At 33.4% G+C, this 23941-nt stretch overlaps 1 protein-coding gene across 5 annotated transcripts in view; it reads left to right on the top strand.

Annotated features, from left to right (window-relative positions):
* BANK1 (B cell scaffold protein with ankyrin repeats 1) overlaps positions 1 to 23941 on the top strand; it is a 311287-nt gene that overhangs the window by 88107 nt on the left and 199239 nt on the right. For all 5 annotated transcript variants that reach the window (XM_074396501.1, XM_074396502.1, XM_074396504.1 and 2 more), the window contains exon 6: positions 12972 to 13077. In XM_074396501.1, the coding sequence (XP_074252602.1) occupies positions 12972 to 13077 (106 nt within the window). The remainder of the gene's footprint in view (positions 1 to 12971; positions 13078 to 23941) is intronic.

Here is a 23941-nt window from a genome sequence, read left to right on the forward strand (position 1 = left end):
ACTGGAAAAATTAAGAACTTATTCTGTAAGCTTTTCTTCATTTTCTACCTCAGAAATACAGCATGTTAATACATTTCTTTACTGACTTTTGACAACATACAATTCCAGTCCTGTCTTTAAGAAAATATTTGCTTTTCAAAATAAGAAAATACTTGCTATTCAAAAAGGCCTGAGATAGTACTACTCTTTCAAAAGACTGCATGTTATTTTCCCTTTTCCTTTTAAAGAAAGTGGCTGCATGGCAGAGGTGCATTAGTTCTGAATGAGGCAGGAACAAGGGTTAGATTCTTTTCCTAAATCAGCAGTCACTTACTTCGTGGAAGCTCTGTTTTTTAGGGCTAAAGAAATGTCCTTATGTGTACAGTGAAGAAGCTAGAATATATTATCACCAAGGTCACTGTAAACTCTGGTATTCCATAATTCCATGCCAAAAAAAAAAATTCTTAGATTGGGAATTACAACCACTCTGTATTTGGAAGATTGACTTGCAAATATGTGGGCACTCCATGTATCCTTTGTTTCACTTTTATTTGCATTTCTTCTTAGCTCTCCATCTAAAGAAGAAACAAGTTCCGTCTATCTTCCATCACCTTTATTACTTGTTCTATATTCCTGATGAAAGGTTTGAGATGAGTAGAGAAAGAACAGTCAATAAAATGCAATTTGGAGATTTATTTCTGGAGTCACTTTTTCATATTGTTTGTGTCACTTATTAGAATGGATCAATAATAATAAGGCATATTGATTGAAGCTTCTATTTTACTGATAAAATAAGTGACATTTCTTTTGTTTTGTGTTTCCACCTGTAATAATAATCATAGAAAAATAATTCCAAATTGGGGTTCAGATTAGTTACAAATCACTGAACTAAACAGGAACATGCCACTTAGTACACTTGTCCATTTATTAAACAAATAAATTGGTTTACTTTAACAGCAGATATACTAGTTCTTGTAAGAAGACAATATGTAGTTTTGAGTACAATTACTTAGCCATTAATTCAATCTTGCTATTGATTCTCTACATTTTTTTAAATCTTATAAGCCATCTCAGTCTATTTGCATACTCATTGACCCCATATGTTTTAACTTATGTTTAGTTACTGTTAAGAATTTATTTCATTAATGACTTATTAATTTATAGTTTCTTCTCAGTGGCAATAAATAATCTCTTCATTTTTAATTTATCCCAACTAAAGCATCTTCATGCTTCTTTTTTTAAAAAAATTGTACTTTAGATTCTGGGGTACATGTGCAGCTCATGCAAGATTGTTGCATAGGTACCTTCATGGTTTTTATGTGGCCCTGTCTCACTGGCTGAGGTTGGCTTTGATCACCCTTGCAGAGGATGATCATGTGCTGAGGCGAGTCCTGCCTATAACTAACCCCATTCGAGGAAAGGCTCTGCTTTTGCTACCTGCTTCTTTAGAGGGTTCGTGTTTTTAACCAGAAGTAATGTTTTAAAACAATTCAGAAAAATAAAGCACAAGTCAAACACGGTTAATAATGTTCCTTTATGAGTATTGTTCATAATGGGATACTTAGAGAAAATTAGAGGATCTGCTTTTCATAAGAACAAACCTCAAATCATCAATAACTCTTTGGAAATTAGAAGACTGAAAAATTTCTGCGCCAAAAATACGCTTGCTTGTATTTTCTAAAAGTCACCATGCAATCTTGTAGGCCTCTGTACTAATAACAGTTATAGTACAATATCAGTTATAGGATAAAGAAATAAAGTAGATATACAATTTGGGAACTCTAAACTATCTACAGAATTCTTAAAGTATGCTTTTACAGTAAACCAAATCAAAACATAGGAAATAAGTAAAATAAATGTTTGAAAAGAAAATGTAACTTCTAGGAACGCCCCCCTACCCTCACCAATTCCCCATAGGTCAGCCTTTAATTTTGTGAGTCTTGATACCTTAGCTATCAAAACACAAAGAAGCATACATCAATTATGCTCAAGTCTCTCCTAACAAACCTAATGACCATTTTTCTTGTTGATTTAACTTGAGTTTCCAACAGCAATTAACACTGTTGACCAAACTTACAGTCCCGATTCCCTTTTTCTGTGTTCTTTGCTTCCATGAGCCATCTTTTCCTGGTTTTCCTCTAACTTCCACAGTGTTTCCTTCTCAATTTTCTTTGTAGTTTCTTCCATCTGTGGCCTATAAAATAAAGATCCTAATTGATCAAGTTTTGATTCTTAGACTCTATTTTTTGATAAATATTCCCTCTGCATGTTATATCATTCATTCTTAAGATATATTCCAAATGTGGTTTCCCTTTAAACCTCATTTTTTTTTCAGTGCTCTTCTACTCAGGAAATGCATCATCATTAGTTCCACTTAAAAATGACAAACATAAAAGTCTCCTTAAACCTTCTTACAACCTTGCTCTACAAATTCAATTCATACTAATATATATCAGTTTTACTTACTAAATATTGCTCACTTCTCTTCATATCTCTCCAGGTCTCACACTTTAGTCCATCGCTTTTTCTTTTGCCTAAACTACTAGAATAGCCTCCGCACTGGTCCTCCCCTGTAAGTTCTTGCACACTTTCTACTCTCGCAAATTCATAGTCTGGGAGGTTTTCGTTTTGTTTTGTTTTTTGTTTTTTGAGACAGAGTTTCACTCTCGTTACCCAGGCTAGAGTGCAGTGGTGTGATCTCGGCTCACTGCAACCACCATGCCCCCTTCCCCCACCCAAGGGGTTTTCCTGCCTCGGTCTCCTGAGTAGCTGGGATTACAGGTACCTGCCACCACCCCAGGCTAATGTTTTTTTATTTTTAATAAAGATAGAATTTTGCCATGTTGGTAGGCTGGTCTGGAACTCCTGATCTCAGGCTTCCCAAAGTGTTAGGATTACAGGCATGAGCCACCACACCCGGTCTAGGAGGTTCTTTTGAAAAGAAAGATCTTCACATGTAATTCTACTCCAGCACTTCTATGGATTCCAACATGAACCATACAGCCCTGCAGAGACTGTCTCTTCTCTTTCTCTCCAGTTTAACCTTTCTTTTCTACATCTCTATGTATTCTAAGCACATCGGTCAGCTTAGGTCCTGGACCATGCCATGCAGGTTATTACAGGGAACTTTGCATGTGCTCCTCTAGCTAACTGAAGCACTTTTCCAGTTCCCCTTTATTCTCACTCTTTTTGCCTAGTTAATTCTAATTCTTCTTCTAAATTTTAATTCTAGAATCTCTTCCTCAGTGAATCCTTCCCTGATCTTCCACAACTCCCTGTATATCTCCTTGTAAAACTAATCATATTCTAATTTGACATTTATATGTGTGACATTTCTCAAATTTAATGACTGCCTTTCATTACTATAGTCAATAAAGGGAAAGATACCATCTACAGTTTTGCATTGGCTAACAATGGGGAAATGTTCTGAGAAATGCATTGTTAAGCAAATTCATCATTGTGCAAACATCACTACGTGCAAAGAACACTCAGTGTACTTATTCAAACCTAGGCTAGGAGTGTAACCTGCTACACACCTAGGCCTGGTATAACCTGTTGCTCCTAGACCACAAACCTGTATAGAACATTATTCTACTGAATAGTGTAGGCAGCTATAACACATGGTGAAGTTAGTTGTGTATCTGAATATATGTAAACACAGAAAACACAACAACAATGTAATATAAAATATTTTTAAAAGGTGCATCTATGTGCAGCTCTCTTACAGTCTTTTGGGACCACTGTTGTATATGAAGTCTATCATTGACCAAAATATTCTTATACAGTACGTGGCTCTATTTGGTTCTCTGTTTTATCTCCAGGACTAGGGACACTATAAGACACAAGTATGCTCAATAAATATTTTGTTGGGTGAATAGGAGGTGAAATAATTGTATACATTAAGTTTCCCACCCAGTTTCAAGTGACCCACTTATTAGAGTCCTTAGTTCTAGTTGCCACTGGCTCAGGCACAGCCCCTTTTTGAGGAGGCAGTGGGACTACTGGCTGAAGCAGAAACAGCAAGGCAAAGAAAGGAAGTACCAGAAAGGAAAGAATCAAATGAATATATACAAGATGGATTCTGTCACATAGCTTGGAAACTAGCTCCCAAAACAAACTAAAAAAAGCAATTTCTAAAGTATTTTAAATAAATCATGGCATCATTTGTAGAAAACATCTTTGAGAGACATTGTTTTGAGTATGTTATTGCTATATTTGTTTTAAAACTTTTGTCTGATATTTAACAGGACGTTGTTAAGAAATGGTTACTAAAAAGAGGCAAAGGTGAGAAAGGGCATGGTTCTTATACTTTATTTAATTCCCACAATAGAAACACTTTGGTTTGTCTCTTACATTATGAATGTCATTAAATATGTCCAGTAATGAGTCTGTTCAGGTTTGATCAAGTTAAAACTTTGAGACCTTTTGACATTATGAATTAAAAATATGTTGAAAAATTCAGCACAATCAAGTATCAGTCAATACTCTAGAAGTGTATTAAGAAAACTTTTATCAGATTGTCTTTACATAAATTATGATGTTCATGCATTTTGCACGATTGATGAGGATGTTAGTCATTACCCAGTATTTCTTTGTCCTTTTTTACAGCATAATGTAACATTTATCTGAGCACATGGAAATGTTGCATTTCCTCTCTTGCAGCTAGATGCAGTCAAACGACTAAGTGGCGCCCAAAGGCATGGCACGTCAGTGGATGCAATATGTGCAAATTTATGAGCATGTCTTTAAAAGACAGGTAGAGTCATGCTGTCTCCCTCACTGACTTTTTCTTTTGACTGGCTTGAATTTCAACAAGGAAGTGATGGATGAACCTTCTTGTAACATAAAGATAACATATAAAAGTGAAATGAGACAGAAAGGGCCTGGAGTCCTAAATCCAGGGCTTCTTTCTTGTTTAAGCCACTATCATTTGGGTCTCTGTGTTGCAATAGCAAAATCTACATTCTAACTAATGTAAAAGCCATGTGTTATTTAATTTAAGAATTTAGAAATAATAAACAGACTATGTGTTTTGTCAGTGGAAAAGCCAATTTGAAGGGTCAAGCCTCCTTGTTGCTAGACTTACATGCTCTTCTTAAATCATGATTACATGTCATGAATTTTTATATCCCAGAGTTCACATAATAGTATTTAGAGAAAATTGAATTAAATTTTACTGGAAATTTTACGTATCTACATTTGAATATTACATTTAATATTACATTGAAACTTGTAAAACATTCTGTCTTAATTGTTATTAAGATTCATAGCTAATGAGTCCTGGAGCAGTCATTTAAATGCAGGCTTCTTGAATCTCAGAACATATTTTCTTTATGTTATAATACCACTTCCATGTATTTAAAAAGATTCTGTGGCTATATGAAGAACTAGTCAATAACACATATAAAATCATTTGCATTGTTTTATGTTTGTTTTGTATTTTTAGTCACAGATATTGCAATTCAAATAAATGATTCATTCAAAACAGAAAATTAAGTTGATAAAAGGAAATATATTTTTTAAATTTATACACTTAACTTATTATTTTAAATTAACTGCTTTGGGTTGAGCACTTATAAAATTTTTTTTAAAAAGTCTTTGCATAACCCTAGAAAATACTAGCTTTGCTCTTTTGCCTATCATTTTCTTTACCAGTTACAGTAAAGTAACTTTTTTAAAGATATGTAAACTATCAAATTTCACATTAAATGACTGTTTTGGCTCTTTCATGACACACATTTAAGAACGGTGGAACAAACGAGATGACCTTTCTTTTACTAGTGGAATTTAAATAAGCACAGCAATTTGTTAGAAGAAAAGCAAAGCTGTTTTCGGCTCAACCATTGAGTTTCCTTTTAGATACTTGAAAGTAAAGAGCAAAAATGCTACAATTATAAAATGGGTTTTGTCTCCTGTTATGAAAATTTCACAATTATCCTATGGTTATTTTATTGAAATTGTGTCTTTTGTTAATTAAGGCTCTTTATTATTACCGTCTTTGTTTACTGCATTTTTTTAATTACGTGAATATTCTGTGACTGGACTTAGAGGTTTCTTTGCCTATCATCAATGCTTAAAAGCCCTCTTCTTGGCCTACCTCCATTTATGGAAGCTTGAAAGACCAGATTTCAACATTTCTAACTAACCTTGCAGTTAGACCTGTCATGTGAGAGGGTTTTCAACAAGGCACAAGGGGCCATCTTTGGAACTTTTGCTTTTCTGATTAAACAAAGAAAAATAATAGGTATGGTTGGCTGTAGCCCATTCTCTCAGCACCCCCACTTCTCACACACATCACTTTCCTTGCTCTTTCTGGCTAAACATCAATATAATGTTGGGAACTTAAGTTGTCATCTTGAAGCCATGGGAGCATAATTTATTCTTTACCTAAATACTATTTCAGATTTTATTTTTCTCTCCATGATTAGAATGTAGGATTAAATTTAGTATGTTTAGAATGTAAAGATGTAAGTTAGAATCCTTATTCTACCAGTTATAAACTCTACAAATTTGGGTGTTACTGAATTTTTTGTATCATGATCATCACCTCTATAAAAGTAGTCATTTAGAAAAATCTACCTGGCAGGATGTGATAAAAGTTAGAGATAGATTATATAGAAAGCCTAGCATATTAGCAGTGCTCCATATGTGGTAGTTATTACTACTAAACTGTCTGAATATGCTCATTGCATACTTATGCCTATAACATATATCCTTTCCCAGCACTCCAATGATCTGAAATACCCCCAACTACTTATATTATGTGATACTGTCCTAGAATGCTTTCAAAGACAGCCTCTCGATGCCACTATGATCAGTGTTCACACCCCTCATCAAAGAGAGGAGCGAAATTCAACTTCAAATGAGGTGCTTCTATGTAAAGATCTATATATCTCAAGAAATTAAGTTTTGTGTAACAAATATTTGGGGGGATTGTTAGTATTAAATTTAATTTTTAGATAAACATTCATATATAGTTTCAGGATATATAGAAAAGAACTATGTAATATGGTAGTTTGTGCTTTTCAAGGATTTTGTTCATTTCATCTAAATCATTGAAACTTATATTTGCAGAATTGTTCGTAGTACTCCGTTTTATTGTTTTGATGTCTGCAGGGTGTGTACTGATATCTTTTGTTTCATCTGTGATATTTGTAATCTGCATTTTCTCCCTATTTTTCTTTGTAAGTCTTGCTAGAGGCTCGTCAATTTTATTGATCCTTTAAAAGATCAATAAATGATCACTACTATGATTTTTCTTCATTTTTTATACAGTCATTTTTGAGTTCTGCTGTTGTACTTTATTGTTCTCTTCTGCTTGCTTTGAGTTTATTATATTCTTTGTCTACGTTCTTGAAGTAGGAACCTAGATGATTGATTTGAGACTTTTTCTCTTTTACAATGTATTATAAAATTTTCTCAGCCCTCTTTTAGCTATGTTCCACAAATTTTCATATGTTGTATTTCACTTTCATTCAGCTTAATATATTTGTAAAATTCTGTTCAGAGTTTCTCTTTGACCCACATATTACTTAGTAGCATATTGTTTGGTTTTTTAATGTTTGAAGACTTTCCTATGATTTTCCTGTTATGGATTCCTAGTTTGATTCTATGTGGTCAGAAAAGACACTATGATTTATTCTAAATTTGTTAATATTTGTTTTATGTCTCAGGATATGATCTATCTTGGTACATGTCTCTCAAATCCTTGGAAAGAATGTATTCTGCTGTTACTGGATGGAGTGGTCTATGTATGTGGATTGATGCTGATTGGTTAGATCATTGGATGATAGTGTGTTTGATCTTTTAAATTTTTTTCTGATTTTCTGTCTACCAGTCATAGAAAGAGGTGTTTAAGTCAGCACTGTCATTGTGGAGTTGACTGTTCCTCCCTTCAGTTCTGTCCATTTCTCCTTCGCATTTGTTTGAAGCTTTGTTTTTTGGGCATACATATTCAGAATTACTATGTCCTCTGGATGGATTGATTCTGTCACTTCCTGGGACTGATTCTTGTCTCTTCTTGGGACTCTGATCACAAGAATGTTCAATCTTTTGTTGTAGTCTTACAAGCCCTTAAAGCTCTGCTTATTTATTTCAGTGTATTTTCTTCCTGTTGTTCCCATTGAGTAATTTTTATTGTTCTGTCTTCAAGTTCACTGATTGTTTCCTCTGTTCTCTTTATGTCACTGTTAAGCCTACCCAGTGAGGTATAATTTTGATTATTGTATTTTTAGTTATCAAAATTCTGGTTGGTTCTCCTTTATATCTTCTATTTATTTGATGAGACTTTCTGTTTTCCTGATAAGGCTTTCTATTTTTTATTTGTTTCAATCCTGACTATAATTGCTGGCTGACCTTTTTTTTTTTTTTTACTAGAGCTGTTTTCAAACTTTTGATAGACAATTCTAATATCTTTGTCTCCTTGGTGTTGGCATTTTAATTGGTTGTTTCTTTACAATCAATTTGACATCTCCCAGATACTTCATTAAAAAAGTGATTTTCTACTGAAAATTGAACATTTTATTTGTATTTAGGAAGAAGAAAAAAGAAAGTAGGACTACTGTGTCTTTCCAGAAGTGAGGTCCATAATTTTGAATATTATTTAAAATAAAATTTATATTTTTATTACATTATATAGGAAGAAATAATCATCATAATAAAGTTTTTCAGAAATAATTTATATAACACTCAGATTCAATAAAATTGTGATTTAAATACATATGCAAATTATTTTTAAGTTACATTCATCAATCCATTATTTCCATATATGGAACTAAAAAAGTTTTCTTGGGAGTAGTCTTACACTTTCTTCACACACGTAAAGCATTGCTTTTTAACCAGCCTTCTGGCTATTTCATGTCTCTGTCTTCTGTTTTCTTTTTCCACTGTTCTCAATAAATACAGATTCATATGTGCATCCATATATATGTATTTATTATGGATATGTAATTTTTTCTATAACAAAGTAATAACACTAATATAACTTCATCATTTTATTCTTAATTTCACATCAAGTTTATTAACTAAAATCTTAGAATAAATGTGATTTGTGCTTAGCAAACTTTATACTGTTATTTTACTCTTTGTTTTTAAAAGATTGGTACAATTGTATCAACTTCATCAAGGGTTCTTGGGGTTGTACAATTTATTTTAAGAAAAGAAAATTTCTAATTTATGGCATTTAAAAATTTCAATGTCAATGTTTGAAAGATGTATATTGTGTTTTTGAAACTTTTAAAAGGAGCAAAACTACTCAAATCAGATATTTTTAGTTAATTTGTCATTTAGGGAGAAATCTTGGGATTAATTTTCATAGCCATTTCTGTGTTTTTTCACATATTCGTTTTGTGTTATATATCACTTATTTATATGCACGCATAATACTAGGAGTATGATTATTAAATTAAAATAGAGGTGGTATGATTCAACTAAGTATGGTGGGCTAGAATATTAAGAGTTATCCATATTCTTTCCTATTTAATTGTCTTTGTCTATGTGGTGATCTTTTCTCTGATTCTGAATACATTGCTACTTTATTTTTAAAATTCAATTATATTATCTGTAGCATTTCTCATGTTAAAGTGCTGTGTTACCCTGCATGAGAAATGGTAGTTTTCATATTCCTAGTGGGAACTCTTGCTCTTTTGAATTTTCATCTGTGTTTTAAAATCTCAGATCTGGAAGGAATCCCAGAAACTATTTTACACCTAACTTATACGTGAGTATAATAACTCTATGCCACACCAACCTCTACCTACTAGATTTTGTATATTTTTAAAAAGAAATAGTGAAAGTATCTCCTCATGTAAAAATGACAATGGCTAGATAATATGCTGTATAGAACTGCCATGGCCATTGACACAAATTTTAAAGAAAATTTACAAACTAATGTTATGATTTTCATATATTTAAAATTTCTTTCATCAGTTTGTATTGCTGATACACATTTTTTAGCTTTAATATAAAGTGTGAAACATATTACCAATATTTTTTTGCCCCTCTGCTCCTTTCAAAGGCTTCCTGAAGAGATTAAAAGAGTAATAATAACTAATATAAAATTGTCTCATCTTCATTTATAGGATTGGTTCCATTGAATATCAGTACTCAACTCCATAAACAATCGTAATCATGCTAAAACCTAAATAAGTTTATTTCACATAATAAATGTTTCCACATTAAGCATTAATAGGCCTGAAACAATTACTTATTACATCCAAGATGAATTGCAAACTTAGCAGGTGTTCAAGGCCCTATTTGAAATGCGCGCTTCCTTTTTTTTGTTGTTGACTTTTTTTTTTTATTGCATTTTAGGTTTTGGGGTACATGTGAAGAACATGCAAGATTGTTGCATAGGTACACACACGGCAGTGTGGTTTGCTGTCTTCCGTCCCCTCACCTTTATCTGTCATTTCTCCCCATGCAATCTCTTCCCACCTCCCCACACCCCCGTCCTTCCCCCATTTCCCCCCAACGGACCCCAGTGTGTAGTGCTCCCCTCCCTGTGTCCATGTGTTCTCATTGTTCAACACCCGCCTATGAGTGAGAATATACAGTGTTTGATTTTCTGCTCTTGTGTCAGTTTGCTGAGAATGATGGTTTCCAGGTTCATCCATGTCCCTACAAAGGACGTGAACTCATCGTTTTTGATGGCTGCATAATATTCCATGGTGTATATGTACCACATTTTCCCTATTCAGTCTATCATCGTTGGGCATTTGGGTTGGTTCCAGGTCTTTGCTATTGTAAACAGTGCTGCAATGAACATTCGTGTGCACGTGTCCTTATAGTAGAATGATTTATAATCCTTTGGATATATACCCAGTAATGGGATTGCTGGGTCAAATGGGATTTCTATTTTTAGGTCCTTGAGGAATCGCCACACTGTCTTCCACAATGGTTGAATTAATTTACATTCCCACCAACAGTGTAAAAGTGTTCCTATTTCTCCACATCCTCTCCAGCATCTGTTGTTTCCAGATTTTTTAATGATCGCCATTTTAACTGGTGTGAGATGGTATCTCAATGTGGTTTTAATTTGCATTTCTCCAATGACCAGTGATGATGAGCATTTTTTCATATGTTTGTTGGCCTCCTGTATGTCTTCTTTTGTAAAGTATCTGTTCATATCCTTTGCCCATTTTTGAATGGGCTTGTTTGTTTTTTTCTTGTAGATCTGCTTTAGTTCTTTGTAAATTCTGGATATCAGCCCCTTGTCAGATGGGTAGGCTGCAAAAATTTTTTCCCATTCTGTTGGTTGCCGATTCACTCTACTGACTGTTTCTTTTGCCGTGCAGAAGCTGTGGAGTTTGATTAGGTCCCATTTGTCTATTTTTGCTTTTGTTGCCATTGCTTTTGGCGTTTTGGTCATGAAGTCCTTGCCTACACCTATGTCCTGAATGGTTTTGCCTAGATTTTCTTCTAGGGTTTTTATGGTGTTAGGTCTGATGTTTAAGTCTTTAATCCATCTGGAGTTAATTTTGGTGTAAGGTGTCAGGAAGGGGTCCTGTTTCTGCTTTCTGCACATGGCTAGCCAGTTTTCCCAACACCATTTATTAAACAGGGAGTCCTTTCCCCATTGCTTGTTTTTGTCAGGTTTGTCGAAGATCAGATGATTGTGGGTATGTTGTATTCGCTTCCTTTTTATCTCTCATTCTTCTGTATTCTTACGGAAGTACCCAGAGTCCTTAACCGGGCTATGCATTATGAAAACTACATGAGTATATGCAATTTGTTTTTTAGTGTAAAATGCTCCTTGTCTGTATGGTAATCTCAACTTGCAGCATGTCTTCCATAAATCCTTTGCTGGCCAGTTCTTTCTCTCTGCAACTGAGGCAGTTTCCTTTTGCCCACACTATACCTAACTCATAGTGACTTTCAACATGGTACCTGGGACTCTTCATTGCCCATATGTGATTACATTACTGAATTTTTAGAAGTCAGAGCTTGTTGTCTCACGTTTCCTTTTTCTTCTTTTAAAAAATATATTCCAAAGATAAGGGCTTTGCATAGTCTGTAGTGTTTGCTAGATGCTTGTGAATGTTGGGTTTGTTCTGCGTTACATAGCTACAAGTTGAGAAAAGGATTTTTCAGTCCTTCTTTAAACTTCTCAGTAGGACTTTCAAGAAATCCAGGGAGACCTAAACCGCTTTATTACTTGCACCCAGAATTCTGAATTTAAAAAGTAAAGGAACAAAAATATCTTTTTGTTCAATCCAATTATTTAATTTGTGATTATATATTGACAGTCTTTCTAGTTTTATTTTTGGAAATTCTTTCAAAAGTCTTAATTAGGAACTTTGGTTCCACAGTGCCCTCCTCATCCCATGATTTTCTTGATTGGCCCACCTCCTTAGCTGTAATCATCTGTATCTTGAGCAATTCGCTCCCAGTCATAGCATGACATAACACAACTGGAAAAGAATACTGGTCTTGGTAATAGGTTATATCATGGACAGCAGAACACTTGAATACTGGATGGCTGCTCCAGAAATGCTCAGTTACGGAAACAGAGTAGAATATAGTTGTTCTATATCTGCAGGGGAAAAGAAAGGCCAAGATAAATATTTTTCCTTACTTAGACACAGCAATAATACAATTTAAAACCATCTCCTTAAGTTGAAGAAAAAGACTCATCATTATTTTATTTATTAAACTGCAAAATATATTTTTACCAAAATTTATTACTGAAACAAATTTCCTTATTACCCTTGACCTTTTGTAATTCTCTTTTAAAATTTGTATTTGAGCAAAGTTATAGTTACTTATCCAAAAGCAAACACTTTTATTTCTTGAATCCATTTTTCTATTATCTTAATAATTGATTTTTAGGCAAGTTCCTAATATTCTGATTTATTCTTTCTAAAAAGGTATCAGTATTACTAAAGATTAGCCATTGTTTACTCCACTTAATAAATTTTTGTTAAATTGCACTAAAATGAGATTCTATGTAAATAATTAACCTAATGAAAATTTTCTTTTTCACTTAAAAACAGAATGACATTGAAGCACTTGATGATGTCCTTACATCCATATTCAAACATGAGATACCATATTATGAATTCCAATCTCTTCAAACTGAAATTTACTCTCAAAAAAAATGTGAGTATTTTCCAGCTGCATCAATTATTCTTTATATAACATTCCATTCTATATAACTCTTCAATAAATGTTATAGCCTAAAATATAGGTAGCTGCACTGCTGATGAGATGATTTAGACAACTCCTGACTCCTGGTGAAAAGGCACATTAGTACAAACTTCTGAATGTTCATTTGTTTTTTTTTTGTTTTGTTTTTTAATCCAAGCCCCTAAAAATGCACCTGACTTTTGCAATTAACAAGCCTACTTCTTGACTTTTTTTCTAAGGAAATGTTTGGGCAACTACTTTTATGATAGAAATTGTTCATCATATTATTGTTTATAATAACCAAAAAGTAGAAATAATATTACAAAGATAAGTGATTATATATATTTTCATACACATATTAATGCAACCATTACAAGTTAATATTATGATAAATGCATTTGCTTGCCAGGGTGATGTTTTGATGTATACTTAAGTGAATTAGAAGCAGGCTATGTAGCAGAGAGAGAGAATGATCATCTGTGTAAAAAAGTACATGTACATTTAACAGCATATAGGTTTACATATATAAATTGATGGTCTGGACGGATTTGCAGCTAGTGTCCACAGTAGTTATGTTTGGTTTGTACAATTTCAAATATTACATCTTGTTTTGTTTTATTGAATCTATTTTCTACAACAACTATGTATTATATATGTGGTTAAAAAATACAAATACCAAGAAAAGTATATATAGCAGCTATACATGAAAAATTCTATTTCCAAATGTCATTGTGAAATCAGTAGTATATTTTGGAATTTTTTTTTGTTCCTGCATAGCTTGTTGACATACTGTTTCTAATTCATTGATATGCCAACTATGTGTGAAATACTAAGGTAGAGATGTAATGGTGACTATGACAGACATGAAGCTAAAGAATATAAGAAGTTGGCCAGGCGTGGTGGCTCACGCCTGTAATCCCAGCACTTTGGGAGGCCGAGGAGGGTGGATCACGAGGTCAAGAGATCGAGACCATCTTGGCCAACATGGTGAAACCCCATCTCTACTAAAAATACAAAAAAAAGAATTAGCCGGACGTGGTGGCACATGCCTGTAATCCCAGCTACTTGGGAGGCTGAGACAGGAGAATTGCTTGAACACGGGAGGCGGAGGTTGCGGTGAGCCGAGAATGCGCCATTGCACTCCAGCCTGGGCAACAAGAGCGAAACTCCGCCTCAAAAAAAAAAAAAAAAAAAAAAAAAAAGAATATGAGAAGTTAAGGTTGATATATTAAAAACTAATGAGTAAAGTTTTGTTTTCTGTAGGGTTTCTGTGCTATTTAAAGCAATTTTTTCAACAGCCTGGCAGGATTCGAGACAGAAATAAGAAAAGAGTAGGAGCCCTAAGACACAGCTGCTTGTGATTCACCTAGATATGTGAGACGCTGTATAATGGTGAGGTTCAGTTAGGGAGTAAAGTCGATGGTATGCTAGCTGTAAATAAGTACTCTTGTGAGATTAGTGACGTTTTATTTTTCTTTCCAATATATATTTTAACAATATGTAATTCACTTACAAAAGTAAATACTAGATGAGAATAGAAAAGGGACATGATATGATTCTTACAACACATAATATTATTGGAGAAAAATAATATACAGGTATTGATAGAATCAATGAGATAAACTTTGTGGTAGTGATTATATTAATAACATTTTAGGTAAAGGGTACATTATTTTTCAGGGTGCGCATCAAAAAGGAAGAGGGATTTTTACCTAGGTCTTAAATGATTATGGTTGCCAAAAGAATGGAAACAATCTTCCAAAGATAGATAATTGATTATGTAAATTTTGGCACATCTATTAATAAAACCATCTGAAATTAATGTTACTGTAAATGTATTTCCTGCCTTGAATGATATTTCAATGTATACCTAATTGAATAAAAAGTAGTCTGGGTAACAGTTTAGTTTTATTTGGAAGCTATTTCAAAAGTCTCAATTAGGACTTTTGTTCCACAACCCACTCCTCACCTTATGGCTTTGTTAATTGATCCATCTCCTTAGCTATAATCGTTTGTGTCTTGAGCCATTCGATCCTAGTCATAACCTTCATTCAAGCTCGGGAACCAATGAGGACAGAGAAAGGGAAAATAAATTCTAGGCAAGAGAAAGTGCATACAATGGTATGAAGATGGAATTATAACACAGTTTTACAGATTTCCTCAGCATTATGTTTGCTTAGGTTTCTGGATCAAAATTCTGGAGATGGAGAAGATTGAATGGTTTTGGTCTCTTGTTTTTATAAGTAAAGAATTCTGGGTAAGATTAAAACTACCTCTCAATATACTGTTTAGGTTGTGGAATACGAATTTTAGAGCTAAAAAAGCTGAGACAATTTTGGTCCCTTACTTTTGAGATGAAGAACTCTGGATGGGTTATATCAGAGCCCCTAAAAACATGAATCTGGTTCAATAAGGCTGGGGAACATTCTAAGTATCTGCCTTTCTAAGAAGATTGCAGGTGAAGCTGATGTTCCTCCACCTCAGACCTATCAAGACTTCAGAGCAACTGTTCTCAAGCAGCCACATATTGTAATCACCTGTGTAGCTTTTAAACATCCTATGCCCAAGTGATACCCTATGCCAATTTATTAATCTGAGAGTAGGTCCCAGCCATCATTAGTTTTTAAGCTTCCCAGGTGATTTCAATGGGCAGTCAAATTTACTCACCCATAGTTACTTCAGTGTATTACAGACCAGCAAAATAATTCATCTTTATATTGAATCTTAGCACAGAAAAGATTACCCTCTCTTTACAAAGGTTATAAAGATAGTACTATATGAAAGTTTTGAACCATCACTAGAATTTAGTGATAATTTTTTATCTGAAAAAAATTCCAAAATTAAAAAACATTTAAAGCTAAAAATGAAAAGTTGATATAATCCAGATAACTTATTCAGAATCATTATTGCTGGATATTATTGTGTAACAGATATTATTAAACCTATATATAACAGAGCCAAAGAATCTCCATAACATTAAGCTCTAATTTCTAATTAAAATACAAAATAATATATGTAATAAGAATATGCAATAAAGACACAAATATGACTGAGCTAAGGTTTTACTTGCCTTCTTGTCCCTAGTTTCGGATCAATGTCCACTTCAGAATATCTAGTATTTAATAGTATGGACTTGTGTTTCGTAATGTTCAAGTTGAATTGCTGGTACGGTTTAAGTTACCTTTATACGTGTATTAATTAAGGGAATTGGAGAGAGAGAAAATGGTAAGTTGTTGAAGAAACTACTGGAGGTTTTCTGAAAGGCAAATTCGGCAAACCATGAGTCAGGTGTAACCTCAGGTATCTATCCCTGAGGACAGGTCTATAATTATTTGGTGAAATAATTTCTTTATTATTATTAAACAGTTACTTATTTCTCTATATTTTAGCTAAAATAAATGGGAAGTTGGGTCACTCTGAGAGACCCATAATCATAAGGAATTGAGAAAGTTTACATTGAGTTTTGACCTATCCTAAGGATTTGTCATGGAATACATTCAGATACCTATGGTTTTTTAAAATTATGGAGTGAAATGCTATAGCAACCAAAAATCTTATTACTGCCCCATCCTCTCTTTAAAGTTATTTTGGTAAATTCTGGGCTTAGTTTCCTGCCACTTCATTTATAATAAGTAAAATATCCTTCCATGTCATTATGTCTTAGTCATTTTTGATTCTTCTCTAGATAATAAACTCCCTTATTTAGCATGTTTTCCTGCATTGTAGGAGTGGGTGGAAATAAGATGGAAGGTACATAACAAATAAAATCTGCTTTAATGTTCTCTTATTTTGGAATGCTTCATTATTGATTTAAAATTAGTGCTTTCCATTGACAAGATTTTTTCATGCAAAGAAGTTTTCTCTAGGAGTAGAATGTTACCAGGTTTCTAACTAAACTTGATATGCTATTATAATACAGGACTTCTGAACACTCAAGTCATAAAACTAATTCATGAACAACTTTCTAGTGTGTGAATCATCAGCAACTGTGAGGTCAATATAAAAGATTGTGATAGGCAATTTTTTGCTGATGTATATAGTACCTGAATAGAAAATATCAGAGTGTATCACTTGAAGTAAGAGTATTATTTTAAACAACTTCTGTTTTGGTTGTAGATTTATATGTAAACACACGTGCTATGAGTTGTCATTTAAAAAATTTGAATGCCACTGACTTGGTGTTACAGTGAAGCAAAACAGCACACTTAGGCAAACACAATTGCTTTAGCCCTTCTGTAATTCTCACCTATTCTGAGTTTCAAGCCTGCTGCAGAGTCTCGTAAATCTTACTGCAGCAGATCCAAGTATTTTCGTAATTTCTTTTCAGAGCCCTTCCAAAGCCTGGATAATGCAGAGAAATCTCTTGTCATGGACAGGAAAAAATATATAGCTTAGCTTTTTTTTATTTTTACTTTTTACAGTTTATGAATTTAATAAAATTTCACTTTGTACCTCATAAATTTGTACAAAAAGAGCTTGTTTTTAAAGGCGCCGCAGTTGCCAGTTCAATCATCATAAATGACAATTAATTTAGTGAATTTTCATTTAATAGCCTTTATTTATTTCTGTTGTTATGCTTTTCTTATTGAAGTTTGGAAATGCTTTTATCTTTTTCAATATACCTATTCTAAACAGCAACTTTTTGTCAGTTTTTCACATTTGCAAAAGTGGCTTGCCTTTTATGTGGCATTTTATGTGAACATATGATTAAAGTTTATAATAAATCTTGGTATGTATTAAAACTAAACGCTGATTTTTCTTTTCTTTTCTTTTTTTCTTTCTTTTTTTTTTTTTTTTTTTTGAGACGGAGTTTCACTCTTGTTACCCAGGCTGGAATGCAATGGCGCGATCTCAGTTCACTGCAACCTCGACCTCCTGGGTTTAGGCAATTCTCCCACCTCAGCCTCCTGAGTAGCTGGGATTACAGGCACGCGCCACCACGCCCAGCTAATTTTTTGTATTTTTAGTAGAGACGGGGTTTTACCATGTTGACCAGGATGGTCTCGATCTCTTGGCCTCGTGATCCACCCGCCTCAGCCTCCCAAAGTGCTGGGATTACAGGCTTGAGCCACCGCGCTCGGCTGATTTTTCTTTAAATTATTTTTGTCCCACTTTTTCCTTTATTTGTCCTATGGTATTTGAGATCAGTATATCATTTTTCCATGAAAAACTTAATGCAACTGAAATAAAGTTATAGATTAATTCAGTTAAAAAAAGCAGGATACTTTATTTGTATCTGTTCACATCTTTCAAAAAATAGTGTATTTCATAAAACATGTCAATCTTTGTTAAATTTATTCCTATTTATCTTAAGGTTTTGCTAACATAAAAAATTCTTTTTCAAAAATTATGTTTTAAAATCATTGGTGGATGCCCCTTTTCTTCATATTTGTGGGATGAAAACAAATATTACATAATGGCTCTACAGAGAAGGAAGACTTTTAGTAAATAAGGATTTACTACTTTTTGAAAAGATAATTAGGAAAAGATAGAATCAACAATGAGAAGATTTTATAAGAAATCTTTTGGAAATTATTTTCCAGTATATAAATTTTGCAAAGCATAAAGTTTTAGGAACCTTTTCAGTTTGCATTTTAAATCAACTAAGAAGAAATTTGAAAGTTGTGAAGAAAGCAATGTAAAAGAAAAAAAGTGGGCAAGAGTATTTTTTTCTGGGATGAAAAGTAATAGATGATAGGGAAAACGTAGTCATGTAAATTCATTTCAAATTAGTAACCAACACATCATCATTAAGTAAATATACTAAATTCTGGATTGATTTACACATAAGACATTATGAAAACATCTACTAATTAAATTGGAGATTTGGCATGTAAATTGACTGTAAAATTATAGATTTTTCCACTTCATTTTTTTTTTTTGCTAATACAATCCACAAGTACAAATTTTCACATCTTCTGCCAATAGTATTTTTAGCATATTCTCAAGCTAATGAACTGATGCTTCAGTCTGGATCAAATAATATAAAATAAAAGAGCCAGTCTGAAACTTTCAGATTTTTTTAACCTGAGTAACCAAAAATTTATTTTTTTTTTCAAAATTATACTACTGTTATTCACATTTACAGTGTTTCTTCAAAGATTCTATATTTCTTCAGATGTGAAGTTTGAAAAGGTATGCTTACAAACATACTGTGGTTGGAGGCTGTGAGTATAACATAGGAAGGAAAGAAGAAGGGAGAGAAAGAAGAAAAAAATAAACAACAAGGTGATACCAGGATGAGAATTTGTCCTTCTTCATCCTAGAATCACTTCCCAGACAAAGAATTATCTCTGGCCTGAGTGTACAAGAAGCACAGACAGGGAAGACAGGACATTATGTCTTATAGCATCAAAGAAATCTTTTGACTTAGGATGCAAACTAACCGTGGAGCATAGGCAATGTGCTGTCCTGAGTCCCGCTTTAAGGAACCAGTATTTAGGAGTGGTAAGCCCCTTTCCACCTTTCAATGAAGTTTATAATCCCCTCTCACCCCATTTCCATTACCATAACAACACGTATTCTGAAATAATGAAGGACTATGTAGTTATAGATGGAAAAGTTAAGCCTGTGGACATAGTATATTCTCCCAGTTAGAAGAACCTCAATGTGAAAGATTAGTAAGCAATCTTATTCATTCATTTATGTAACAAGTACAAACCAAGTGCCACTCTTCTAGGTGCTCCAGAAACAGGTGGCCTATATAGGAAAGTCCTTCATGGAGCTTTTATTTAAGTCATGAAGGTAATAGAGTAATAAAGCAGCAATGACAAAATAAACAAGACTATTGCAAATAGTGATATGGGTTATGAGAAAAATAAAGTGAGAAGATAGAAAATTATGGGGAGGTGGGAAGAGATAGCATGGGGAGAAATGACAGATACAGGTGAGGGGACGGAAGGCAGCAAAGCACACTGCCAGGTGTGTACCTATGCAACAAGCTTGCATGTTCATCACATGTACCCCAAAACCTAAAATGCAATTAAAAAAAAAAAAAAAGAAAAAAGAAAATTAGGAAGTGATGAAAAGCCATGTGAGGATTTTACACATGGCTTTTTCATCTAATTACATAAGACAAAATATTACTCCTGCTGTTATGCAGAGAATAGATTATAGATGTGTAAAAATGGAAGTCGGGACACCAGATAGGAGGCTGTCCTAGTAGTGGCAGGAGAGGCTTGATCCTGGCTGTCACCTGAGTGGTAGGAGTGGAGGTGATGAGACTTGCTTGAGCTTAATAGACATTTGGAAGTAAGGATTGTGAGACATCCTGAGAGACTACAGGTGAAGGAAAGAGAGGACTGGTCTGTGTGCAACTAAAGACATGTTTATAAAAGTACAAATAAAATAAATATCAATGGTGTTAACTGAAATAGAGGTCCTGTGGCAAGAATAGTTTTGACAGTGTGATGACACTGTTTTGACAATGTGATCAAAAGTTCTAGTCTGGCTATGTTAACTAAAAGACAATAAGGTGGTTGATGTTAAGTACATAAGTCAAACACCCAAGAAGGAGCTCATATGTGATATTCGCAGCCATAGCCTTGAATGAGATTATTCTGTAGAGGGTGCAGAGCAGGGCAAAGGTCTGAATCTTAGGCACTGTTGTATAAATTCCCATAGACTGAGAAGATGCAGCCACTGAAGTAGGAGAGAGTTCTCTTAAAAGCCAGCAAAAGATAATGTTTCTAAGAGAAGAAAATTATAAACCATGTCATGTTCTACTCCTAAGAGAAGTAAAAAAAGAAAAAAAAACCCACAAAATAACTTGTGATATACAAAAAACCATTTATTAATGCTAGAAATGTACCCCCATGGGTCTAGGTGCTCCCAATTCTTTTGTGCCATGAAAATATTGTAGATATATTGATTTCTCCTGAAACTTGGTATTAGTAGGTATTATTTATAGAGCAAATGCCCAGGAAGATAAAGAATTATAATTCTGATTCATGATGTACCCCAAACCTAAAAAGCTACAAAATATCTAAAATGAGATAGAAATGCAGATTGATTGAGACAATGCAAGATGTTAATGGGTAGAGAGGAAAAAGAGCTATCCAGATAAAACATAGAAGAGGTCTATGAAAAGTTTCAATTGACTGCTTTTTTGCTCGTTTTCCAGTGTAGTAAACCTCCGTTTTACTTGCTGTATACTATTTAACTATTTTAAGCATCTCCAGAGTTTGTATCAGATAGATGAGACGGAGTTAAGATGTATAAATACTGGGAAAGGTATGACTGGAAGCTATAGGACAAATTATGAACAAGTTCATGTGAAATACAAAGGACAGGAAAGCAGATGTATCAAAAAATATAACAGATTAGGCAAAGAACTCAAAGTGGGAGAACACCAGCATCAACAGGCAGATGATAAAGAGCAAACAGGGCTTGAAAGCTGAAGTAGTTTGGCTGCATTATCCGCAGCCACTTTTTTACCATTCCTGTCTGGCTAAGTATCAGTTTCTGACTTGAGTCATCTTGGAAGCTGAAAAGGTAATCTGGAAAGAGAATTATTCATACATTCTTATAGAACAAACTTTTGACAATAATGGAAATCTGAAAAATAAGTATGACTTCTACCCATTGACATCTAGTTGACAATAAGAAATTATATCCCTCATGATCATTATCTACAAGATGCAAATGAAAATTACTTTTGTAGCAATATAATGGATACTCTTTAGTTGAACTATTATTCTAACAATACTATTTTTCTCAAAATGCTATTCAGATTATATATTTCTCTAATAAATAAATTGTAAATATTTAGCATGTAATTTTTTATTTGTTTTGTTTAATGGGTATTTGGAAGTTAGCATCGTGGGATTTAGCTGAAATTTCAATTTTGAAATATTTTTAAAATAGATAATTTTAATCTATACTTACTGATTTTGACTCATGTTTATTCCCTTTTTACTTTCATCTGATATGTACAGAGGTCTGTGCTGTTGTTCTAATGGTATCTTTTATAATTGCCTATTTATATACCATTTATATCTTTGAAATTTATTGAGCCTTGCTTTAAATTCAAAATACAATCAGCCCTTCCAAGTAAATATTCCTTGTGTCCATGAAAAAATATCATTCACTTGTCAGGTACAAATGTTTTAAATATTTCTTTATATTAAGCTTGCTTTATTCAAATATTCCGTGGCATTATTAATTTTGAGTTTCCTTATTCTACCACAGTGAGAAGTATGTAAAAATTATTCACTATTATAATGAATTTGTTTCTCCTTAAATTTCTTTTCTTCTTACCTTCCTTTTTATGCTTTATGTATTTTAAGCCTGTATTTGTAGACACCTAAAATGTTTATGTCTTCCTCATAAAAATCATGCAAGTGTGACCATCTAATTCCAGTAATGGTTTTGCCTTAATTTTTTCTCAAATATTAATATAGCTACCTTAGCTTTCTTGATTACTATATGTGTAGTTATATCCTTTTCTTTCCATTTACTTTCAAACTTTCCATGTTTTGTAAAATATGTCCATTGTAAAGAGGATATAGTTGAATATATTTATGTTTGCATTTTATCTTATCCATACTGTTAAGCTTTGTCCCTGAACTACAACATATGAAAAAATTCTCACTATCACTCATCATTAGGGAAATGCAAATCAAAACCTCGATGAAATATCACCTCGTCCCAATCAGAATTGCTATGATGACAAAGATAATAAATAACAAATGCTGGGAAACTATGTGGAGAAAAAGGAACTCTGATGAACTGTGGATAAGAATATAAATTAGTACAGCCATTACGTCAATTTTGAGGAGTTTGAAGCTCCTCAAAAAATTTAAAATAAAACTGCCATATTATGCAGTAATCTAATTACTGGGTATATACCAAAGGAAATGAAATCAGCGTATAAAAATATATCTGTACTCTCATGTTTATTGCAGTGCTATTCACAATAGCTAAGATGTGGAATCAACCTAAATGCCCAACTACAGATGAATGAATAAACAAAATGTGTTCTATATCACAATGGAATACTTTTCAAGCATAATACAGAACAAAATCCTGTAACTTGCAGAAGCATAGATGAACCTGAAGGACATTATGTTAAGTGAAATAATCCAGGCACAGAACAACAAACATGGCATGATCTCATTCATACGTGAAACCTTACAAAGTTGATTTTATGGAAGTAGAGAGAATAGTGGTTACCAGGGGCTGCAGATGGGAGAAGTCAGGGAGATTAGAAACGATTGGTAGATGGGTACAAAGTTACAGATAGACAGAGTAAGTTTTGGTGTCAGTTACACAGAAGGGTGACTATAGCAAATAACCATGTAGTATATATTTCTAGATACCTAGAAGAGAAGGTTTTGAATATCACCACAAAGAAATGATAAATGAAAATTGATGGGAATGGTAATTACCCTGATTTGACCATTATGCAATGTATACATGCATTGAAAAATACACTGTACCCTATAAAACATATAATTATGTGTCAATTATAAATAAGTTAATTTTAAAAATGTTCCAGTGTTTACCCATCATAAAAAATAAATATAGAACTGCAATATGATCCATCAATGCAACATTGGGGTATATATCCAAAGGAAATAAAATTAGTGTCTTGAAGACATATCTGCACTCCCATATTCATTGCAGCATTATTCACACTAGCCAAGATATGGAAACAATATAATTGTCTGTTGTTGGATGAATGGAAAAAGAAAATGTGGTATATATCTACATAAGAATATTACCCACCTTTGCAAAGAAGGAAATTCTGCCATTTGCAACAACATGGACAAACATGAATGACAGAGTGCTAAGTGAATTAAGCCAGACACAGAAATAAATACTACATGATTATCTC

This window comes from Saimiri boliviensis, chromosome 3 (assembly GCF_048565385.1).
Source record: "Saimiri boliviensis isolate mSaiBol1 chromosome 3, mSaiBol1.pri, whole genome shotgun sequence".
Classification (NCBI taxonomy): Eukaryota; Metazoa; Chordata; class Mammalia; order Primates; family Cebidae; genus Saimiri; species Saimiri boliviensis.